Consider the following 10,030-nt stretch of genomic DNA (forward strand, 5'->3'; position numbering starts at 1 on the left):
CCGGTCGGACGAGGAGTTGCAATCCCAATCGGGGAACCATTAAGCGGGATGAGGCTTAGGGTTGTTGGCTTCGGCGAAAAGCGCAAGGTGGATGATGCCAAAGAGTATTGGGTAACAGCCCAGCTACAACCCCTAAAACAAAAGGCACAAAAAATTGCACATTAAGTGCAGCACTGCCGAATGCCGAATGCCGAATGTCGAAATAAAAGTGAGGAAACGTGCACAACCCCGGCCATCATACGCACAATTGACAGCCGGGAATTTCACACTTGGTCTACCCATTGTGCACGTGGAGAAGGGCTGTGATTCTGCTGTGATTCTCTCTAGCTGCTGTGGCCGTAAATATGCTGAGGCGATTGCAAGATTGATGAGCAAACACGTGGCCGCAATCAGAGTACATATGTTAGCCATGTTCCTCGGCCATTCGGCTATCACTTTCTTTGTGGTTTATCTGTGGAATCATTTGTGCCAATTCACCCGCTGTCCAAATACTTTTGACTTAATCTAATCACCGACACATTCCACAGATGCCGCAGACCGCAAAAATATATATTTATTGTATACATTCACATATAAAGCGCGGTACTAGTCGCATTTGGTGGATACGTTGTTGGACGCAACAAGTGTTAAAGTCCAGCGACAACACGTGCCTGGGCCGTTCTCTAAGGCAAACTAGTTTGCTATCATCCATGTACTGGACAGATCCAAAGACATCGGAGGAAACAGACTTTTGCGCTGCTGACAAGTTGGCTTCACTTAGCATATTTATCGGTCGATGGGATCGGGGCTGGGGCTCGAAACACTTGGAGTTTAATTTTGATTTGGAGTTGATTTATTTATTTCCAAATCACAAATACCCCCACAATCGAACGGACAAACTAATTAAGGCCTGAAAATGTCCAAGTGATTAGATTGCACTTTTCAAAAGTGGTTTGTGACGTAGACGCGCACTGCCCCAACAGCCACAAGCCACAAACAAATACTGACAGTTCTGCCACGAATATTTGTGAGCTTTTCGAAAGGTTGCCTGACCTTTGGGAGGTCCCAGCCACTGCCAGAGGGCTTGACAGGGCACGTAGCGGAGAGGAAAACTCTTCAATAGCACCAAAAGAAAACTATTCATTATTCAGGGCACATTCTCAGGGCAGCAGTACGGGTACGGGTACGGGCGTAAGCCAGACAAGAGCTGGCAGAGGGATCCTTTTGGCTCCGTTCTGAAACTTCTAGCCCAATCGCTGGGGCGTCACTGGCTGTGCTTCTGTCTGCATACCAAATAAGGTAATTATGAGTCGCATTGTAAAGGTACAACACACAAAAGTAATGCACACAGACAGAGGCTACAGCGACAGCGACTTGCCATAGAAGTGATATCCGATTACATACATGAGAATCCGCGCATAGAAGCGGCATGTTGGGCTTTTGTGTTTTGTATTAGAGAATTCCAATGCTGTAGTTTCGGTTTCAGTTTCAGCTGGAGTTCCTTTTTTGCCCGAGAGCTTTCCCCTTACCTGGGGACTTTCCACTTCCCCCCACGAGCCGCACTTCGAAATGGAAAAACTGTTCATATTTTTGGCAACTTTCGGGGTATGCAAGCGAAACATAAAGTGCTCGACACGTGAAAAGGCGAGCACAAAGCTGACTTAATTGCTTGCCAAAGCCAAAGCGAAAGCGAAAGCGAATGCGGAGAATAAAACGTTTGAAATTCTGCAACTCCTCCGTGCTTCGGGCTATGAGCTGCCAGCACTGAGCAATTTCATTTATATTCATGTGTGTGCACATTTCAAATGGACCTTATTGTCTGCCGTGAAATTGAAAAATGATAAAAATCGCACGCCACATGGCCCAGGGCATTTGACGTTTTTTTTTTGGGGACTGCCCACTGAGAGGGCAAATGGCTATGGGACTTGGGACATGGGACTTGCAATGAATTGCAAGGGGCTGCCTCTTGGCTTTTGCTTTTGACTTTCGGTCTCCGTTTTCGTCACCGTCTGCGTCTCTCTCGTCCTCTCCTCGTATTGATTTCTTGAGCTTGATTCTTAATATTTTCACTTTTCAACGTAGAACGAAGAACATCGAAGGCAGCGGTACTACAGAATGGAGGCAAAGCCAAGCCAAGCCAAGCCCAGCCCAGCCAAGGCAAGGCAAGAGACCTTCGTCTCAAGAAACTACCCTTCTTGGTCTTGAGTTCTCTGTTCTCTGTGCAGTGTTCAGTGTTCAGTGTTCGGTTTTCGTTTTGTTTTGTTCTTGGTTTTGTAGTTCAGTTCAGTTCAGTGCTAAGCTGAAATCAATGACCTTTTCGGCCTGGGCCTGGACATGGACCTGGCGGGGATTAGTGGCTCGTGAAACAGAATATGCAGAATACTTGTGTACCAAGACTTTCCCGCCGCTCTCGCACACACTCTTCAACTAGTTGTTCAGTTGAATCGATACAAAAAAAAAGATACATATATATATATTTAGCATTTTTCTGTAGCTTTTTTTTTCGCCCACCAAGTGGTCACTTGTGGGGTGACATTGAGCCAGAGAGCCACTGCGGTTGGATATGTGTTTTGTTGCTTAAAGAGCTCACGATCATCTCACGATGAAATGACTTAATTGTTGTTCAAGCCCCTGACTACGACTATGACTCGGCCTGAGACGGAAGTCCGAATGAACAACACAAAAATTCAACAGAAAAAGGCAAAACAGTTGAAAACAAATCAATTAAATCAATAATAATCATTAATAATAATCTGTAAGACTTATGCAAATTTCGTTGTATTTTTGACTCATCGTAATATCGCCTCTTACCATATTAAATTCATTTTTTTGCTCTGTCTACTTGCAGGTTACTACAGTTAACGCTGCCCAATGTCAGGACTATTTTATTACTGATGGTGAGTAGCGGTGGCCCACTCTGCGAGTGTTCACTGTGCGGAGGCTGGGGCGTGGCCTAGATTCGGGCATCGCCTTGATTGATTTATCTAGTATCTGGTGGTAGAACAGAAATAGTTTTCTCTCCAAGTGGTGCTTGTGTAAAATAATAATTTGCATTTTTACGACTACTGGGAAGGGTGCAGGGGCAGGGGCGGGGGCAGTGGCAGGGGCAGGGGCGGGGGCGGGGAGCGTGATAATTGTCTAAAGCTTAGCGGATTTATGGCGTATAATTTGTATATATAATCTGTAGGCAACTAATTTATGTGGGGGAAACCGCTGGGCGAACATAATTTCCAACACTACAGCAAACGATTCTCCAAGTGTATCGGCTGGCTGCCCGCTGACCCTTTTACCCAGTTTCGGCAAAAACAGAAGAAAGAAAACCATCTGGGATTCTTCAATCTCAATCGAAAACCCCCCCCCCCCCCTCCACACGACACACTTGGAATAATTATCATGGAAAAAAAAGCACACACAAAATGTCAAAATATTGTTATGTGTACGCGCCATTTTCTGCTTTTGCTTTTGGCCCATAACAAGATCGGGGAGATTGAGTGTGTGTAATCGAAAATTCGAAAATTTGAAAATGGGTGTGGAGTGGGGGGGAGACCCATTCGGAGTTTTGATATGAGAGGAGCGTGTGTACTTTGGAGTGGCTCTGTGGCTCTCGGCTGTGGGGTCTCTGCACTTGAGCCTATCCATAAAAATAATAATAATTATTATTATGATTATTACAAAGACACACACACACACACACAGAGTCATGCTCTAGCAATAAAGCGTCATTGAACTATGGAAAAGGTCGCCCATCAACAAAATGAAACAACATTTTCGAGTTTTCGAGTTTCGAGTTTTGAGCTTCGAGCAGTGCAAACAGAAGGGGGGTCCGGTCCGGTCCGGTCCCCATCCATCTCCCATCTGTCACACTGGCATTCTGTCAACTTGAGGCGGATGAGGCGTTGACAGCCAGAAGACTGCACGGCACTGTCGGTGGAACTGTAGGAACTCGAAGCGATTGGCCATGGCCGAAGGCATTCCATTCCATTGGTATTGGCACGCGCCTCCACAGTAGTTGGGTCAATTTGTTTTGGCTTGTGATAGCTCGTGGGTGCCAGCACACAATCCTCTAAAGCCCTAGGCATATATTTAGCACTTTGCGCAAAAATAACTAATGGCCAGTGGTGGTCGGATTCCTTGGTGCCGTGCGCTGCCCCGGGGCATGATGTATGAGTCCATGACTCCGATAAAAACACTCGATTCCCCCCCCCCCCCACTCGATCCATGCCGACTGACGTTGTTTTTGCTGATTTGCATGCGTGTTATCATTAAATGTCTTGGTGAAATTCGGTTGGTCAAAGGTCAGGTGGCTAAACGTGTCATCCAGAAGAGCGACATGAGCCAGACACGTGCATGCCAGTGGGCGGAGTCAGCTCCAATCGGAAAAAAGGGCAGGGCTAGTGCACATGCAACGCCCACAGCTGCCGCATAGTGCAGCTCCCAATTCAATGTCAGCTTAATCCACACTGCAATTTATATGCACAAGCTGGACTTTGGCAGATGTTCCCAGGTTCCGACAATGTCATGCCTTGCCGCAGGCAATTACCTGGCTTAATGGGCGGCCCCCACCCAGCTGGTGGCTCTCAACTTTGACCATAAACCGGCCTTGGGCCGGCAGTGTCACATGTGTCCCTCGGGAGGGACACCATAATAAAAAGCTCATCGTATTAATGGAAATTTATGGGGCAAAAAGGGCTGTGTGCTGCTGGGATGCTGTGCGGCTAGGATTAGTCGCCAGATGCGACTTTAATGCAGACGAATCGGCTATTAATCGCATTCCTCTCTCCCTGTCTCTTCCCCTACAGGTAATGCTTGCTCTTGGGATCATAACAGGCGCAAAGAAAACAGACGAATATGTTTTAACATTGAAGACAGACAACGATCGTGCGCTGCACATCAACGCGCACGGCAAAGTGACCGCAGAGGATATATCAGTGGCACGTAAGTACAAAGATCTCTACCCCCAAAACCAAACTGAAGCAAGACAATGCCCGGGTTCGTTCATCAATTACCATTGGCATTTAAATTAAATTGGCATTTATACTACGTATGTACATTCCATGTCCAATATATGTTTTGAACTCTGTCTCAGTTCCAGTCTGTGGGTGTGTGTGTGTGTGTGTGTCTGTGCATATGGTGTGCTTAATTAAATTATTGGTAATTTAATATTTGATTGATGTTATGAACCGCCACAATGCCGCCCCAAGCGGCGCCCCTTGCGGTTTATTTCGATCTGCCTCTGCCTCTGGCTCTGCCTCTCTTTTAATTTATTTCGAATTTATTTTGCTTTTTCTGCGGTTTTCCAAGCTTCTGTCGCTGTCTTTGTGTGTTTTTGAAGTTCAGGAGCAGCCGCAGCCGCAGCCTCATCGGTTATAGTAGGTTGATGCGTGAACGAAAGCGACAAGAGCAAATACAGACCAAGCCAGACCGCAGGGCCGTGAGAATACAGGCCCAGAGGCCCACACGGGTACAGGCAAAACAATCAGTGAGTGGGGCGCCATTGCGTCACTGATAAGGTCAGGAGCATTGGAAGTGGAACTAGCAGATCAATACTCACTCGATTAGCAGCACAGTTCAAAGTTCCATAAATTTAAAACAATAATCAAAAATCAATGAGAATGAAATGTTAAGGCGAAACCTTTACCTTTTTATAGTACAAATGCAACAATGGCCATTCTTTTGTACGGGTTTCCCTGCACTGGCATACCTTTTTCGATCAAATTCGTGGAACCCTATTGGAAAGGAAACAAATTGTCACTTTGGTATTTTATCTAATCAGACCCAGAACGCTGGCGTTGGGGGGGGTGGGGAAATACTTGGGGTTTAGTCAACTTGATCGATTTGCTTTTGCCATGCTCCCGAAGGTCTTCCCCCAGACACCCAAGAAATAATTCCTCCACTGAGAATTATCAAAAATTGACAGGTTTTCAGGGTTAAACCGTTTATTCTAAGAGGCAAAGGCAGGTTCAACGACTGAAATGCGGCAGTAATTGACTTAGTTGATTGTCCCAACTCGGAGCTTGGAGCTGCTGCTGCTGCTGCTGCTGCTGCTTATCAAAACCCCCTTTCATAACTTTATCGTAGAACCTTTCAATTAATTGGGTTATCTGCAGGCGGTTCTGTTCGGTTCGACTTGCCTCAAGTGTTGCCTCGTTGTAGTTGTAGTCTTGCTGCTATTTACACAATAGAAAACACTTTTGTTTGCCAATAATTATAATTAATTAAATTTGATTTTCGATTTGCTTGCTTGCCCTCTTTCCGCAGAATCCTTCACAATGGACAGTGTGGGCGATGCACTGAGTGTGGACTTCAAAATAACCATCTATGCCAGGGATGTCGACTACTATCTGTGCTTCCATCAAGGCAGATTGGTTGGAAAGGTGAGTTTCGATTGCCACATTAAAGTATATCTTTAGTTGACCTATTCTTTGCCTCTCTCTCTGAGCATCTTTCTGTCTCTTGCCATCCGACTAACCCAAGTTCTTCCCTTCTGCTCTCTGCTTATTTGTTTCCTCTCCATGCAGAGAAACGCCACAAACGATTGCCACTTCAGGGAGTCCATGGATCATGGCTATTATCAGTTTACACACGCCTACAATCCGGTGCTGCATGTGGGCATCAAGCGCAACTTTAGGCCCATTGGACCGCGGGACATGGAGCGGCCGAAGCGTATGCGCAATGCCTGTTTCCTCTTCTATCGCTCGGAGGCAGAGCATTTCCACAGCAACATGGCGCTGTTGGGTGCGCGGAAACACAAGTTGGCCAAAGCCAAGAAAGCGACTAGCACCACGCCCAGTACTACCAGCAGTAGCAGCAGCACCACAACCAGCACCACCCCTAGCCCTACTACAACAACAACCACCCTTCCCCCAACAACCCCAACAACAACAACAACAACAACAATGTTGAGCCCAGTGTCAGTGTCGGGCACGAAACGCGTGCGTGGCAAGCCGCGTCGCCCCGCAGCAGCACCATCTTCAGCAGCAGCAACAAGTATTACTAGCGATAGTTCTTCAATAAACCACAACAATACACCCCACAATAACAACAGCAACAGCAACAGCAACAACAATAGCCTTAAGTCCTACAACCAAGCCAATAGCAACAACAGCAAGAAAGTCAACCATTTGGATGACAGATTGCAGGAGCAAAAAATCATCAAACGAAACTGGGAACGGCGGCAGCACCGCCAGCGTCAGCAGCAGCAGCATCGACTGCGCCAGCGGCATCACAGTGGCGCCGCGGGTGCCATGCAACAGCCGCAGCCGAAGAACCTGGAGGTGCGTCACCATCACAACAACGCCACCCTCATGGAGCGGCGTAGACGCCGGCTGCTGGAGCGACGCCGCCACAAGCAGCAGCAGCAGCAGTGGGAGCAGGAGCAGCGTGAGGGGTCGTCGCCGGAACGCGATACCGAGCACCTGCCCAAGGCATCCTCGTCCGCCTCCTCATCCTCCGTGGCGCTGACGGCCACAGCCGCCTCGCTGGCCCCCTCCGCCCTCAATCTGGTGGCCATGTTGGCTGCCAGTCGCCGCAAGCGGGACAGGCGGAAAAGGTCTGCTGCCGCTACCGCCGCCGCCGCAGCGGGCACAGCGGCAGCCGCTGGTGCCGGTGGGGCGTCCACAAGTGGGGCGGACATGCAGCTGATGGAGATGGCCTCGCAGCGACAGCAACAGCAACAGCAGCGGCAGCGGCAGATGGAGCAGCAGCAGCTGGATGAGGTGCGGGAGCAGCAACAAAATGAATACTCAACCATACCCTATGTTAATAGAAACCTAACCCTAAGCCCAGAGCAAACCCTGCAGCTACCACAACACCTAAACGTAAGCCGTAACCTAAACGTAGTAGAACTTAGCCTTAAGCTAAATAGTAATAGCGATAATGTTAATAATGCAATACCTGCCTTGCCAAAAAACTACAACTACTTGTACAGTAACGAGCATTATAATATGAATACTAAAAGTAGCACGACTGATTCTAGTACTTTAGAGACTAGCACTAAGTTCGATAGTCCAAATAGCCATAGCCATAGCCATAGCCATAGCCATAGCCAGAGCGCGTTCAATCAGAATATTGACAATAATCTTAAGGAATCCAACGATCGAATTGACAGTGTGGCAGCTGCAGTTGAAACTGCAACAGCAAGGGAAAGAGAAGCAGAAACAGAAACAGAAACAGAAGCAGATGTGCTGGAGAATCGCAATCATATTGATGCTAATAATATAGTCGACGAGGACGAGGACGAGCATGAGCACGAAAAAATTATTCTAAAGAAGCTTTTTCGTAGCCTAGAGCTGCCACAGCAGCAGCAGCAGCAGCAGCAGCCTCAGCAACAACCTAATATTGATAACTATAATGCAAATATTAACGTTGTTAACGATAATGATAACGACAATGGGCTGCTGATCAATAATAACCATAATAGTAATTATAACGAGCAATTTGCGAATGACGATGAAACGATACGAATTCAAAATAATAAATATGAAACACATATAGTACAATACAAATCTGTGGTACTTATTTCAAACATTTCCAATTGGTAACAGCTGGCAGACAAGGTTTGTACTAATAGGTGAGATTATGGTGAGGGCTCTAGCAATCCGGAAACATCTTTGGCAGCAGCCCCACACACACATTTTGAATTGGAATTCCCCCGCCAAAAATTCCACACACACATAATACGAAAATCATGTAACATTTTGATAAGAATCTCGGACAATGTGACAATGTGTAAATCGACGGACTGACTATGACCTCAATCTGCTTGGATAACAATAAATTGTGAAGCGGGTAGAGTCGCCACAGAGCCGCCACAGAGCGTGGGCGCTTTTCGGCAATTTTCATCACAAAAAGATCTCGTTGTGATTGTTGTTGTCATTTTTGGGGCTGAGGGAAAATGTTTGATAGATGTTGACACCGCATAAATCATAAATAAAGATTTCATATTAATTTATGCAAAGCATCCAAGATGTATGGCGTGTCTGAAATTAATTAACCAACATTTTTGTATGCTGAGGCGACCGACGTATGCCCACTACCAGTGACCAGTGATCAGTGATCAGTGATCAGTGTTGGCTGTCGCCTGACTTTTCTACAAAAATCTGTGACAGCTCGGCTCGAAAACAAAGGCGGGTGGACAGGGTCGGCCAAGTGGCGCCGTCTGCCTCGCGAGCCTCGAGCGAAAACCGCAAACGAAGCAACGCCAACGCGGCAGATGGAGCGAGTCGCTAATGAAATTTTATTATACGTTCAAAGTAATAATTTATAAATATGTTTAACAAAAAATAAATTTGTTAAGCGATAAATTTAAATACGCAAAGCACTTGCCAACTTTTGTAAGTCTCGCTGTCTATGAGACTATGAGGCAGATGCTCTCCAAAAACATAGAGCGCCAGCCCCTCCAGCAACCTTTGACTCGTTTTGGGGATCTGCCATTGAATTAATGGAGATTTGATCAGATAACTAGTTGGAAGAACAGACATCTTAATGAACACTCCACGGCACAGGCAAGATGTTATTTGGTTTAAACTTCTGGAAAGTCATAAATTGGTTAAAAATTAAACGTAGCCTCTCGCTGTTTTCAAGTGAATTTTTCCACAAAATATCGAAAATCCCACCTATTTAATAAGCTCAGTATTATGTCTAAAACTTGAATGTTACACCTCTATCTGGGCTTGATAGCCGGTTTGATGGCTGGGAAGGAAGGAAGCTACAAATACAAATACAAATACAAATAAAAATACAACACAAAATATCCAAACAAATGAGATACAAAATTTGCATGAGAATATGTCTCGGTTTGGCGTCAAAATACTTCAACGGCAAATAGCTCACTGGTTTTTGAGTAGCGTTGAATTTATCACCCGACGAGCAGTGCAAGAACAACCCGACGCGGTCTATAGGAATGTCGGTCTTATATGCAAATTATTTAATTTTATTACTTTCTTGTATACAACAACAAAATTCGTTTTATTTGGCTACCCCCCTCAAAATCAAATGGTCAAATGGTTTGGCGCCTTCGAAAATTCGTTTGAATTTTGCGGTTGGCTTTTCG

The 10,030-nt window shown here is 46.1% G+C and overlaps 1 protein-coding gene across 1 annotated transcript in view; it reads left to right on the top strand.

Annotated features, from left to right (window-relative positions):
- The window catches only part of LOC117592605 (GATA zinc finger domain-containing protein 10-like), a 30,647-nt gene extending 22,128 nt beyond the window's left edge, over positions 1 to 8,519 (top strand). The window contains exons 8-9 of the mRNA XM_034286488.1: positions 3,797 to 3,800; positions 7,037 to 8,519. Of these exons, the coding sequence (XP_034142379.1) occupies positions 3,797 to 3,800; positions 7,037 to 8,519 (1,487 nt within the window). The remainder of the gene's footprint in view (positions 1 to 3,796; positions 3,801 to 7,036) is intronic.
- The last annotated feature ends 1,511 nt before the right edge of the window (positions 8,520 to 10,030 follow it).

The sequence above is a fragment of the Drosophila guanche genome, unplaced genomic scaffold, assembly GCF_900245975.1.
Source record: "Drosophila guanche unplaced genomic scaffold, DGUA_6, whole genome shotgun sequence".
NCBI classification, from domain to species: domain Eukaryota; kingdom Metazoa; phylum Arthropoda; class Insecta; order Diptera; family Drosophilidae; genus Drosophila; species Drosophila guanche.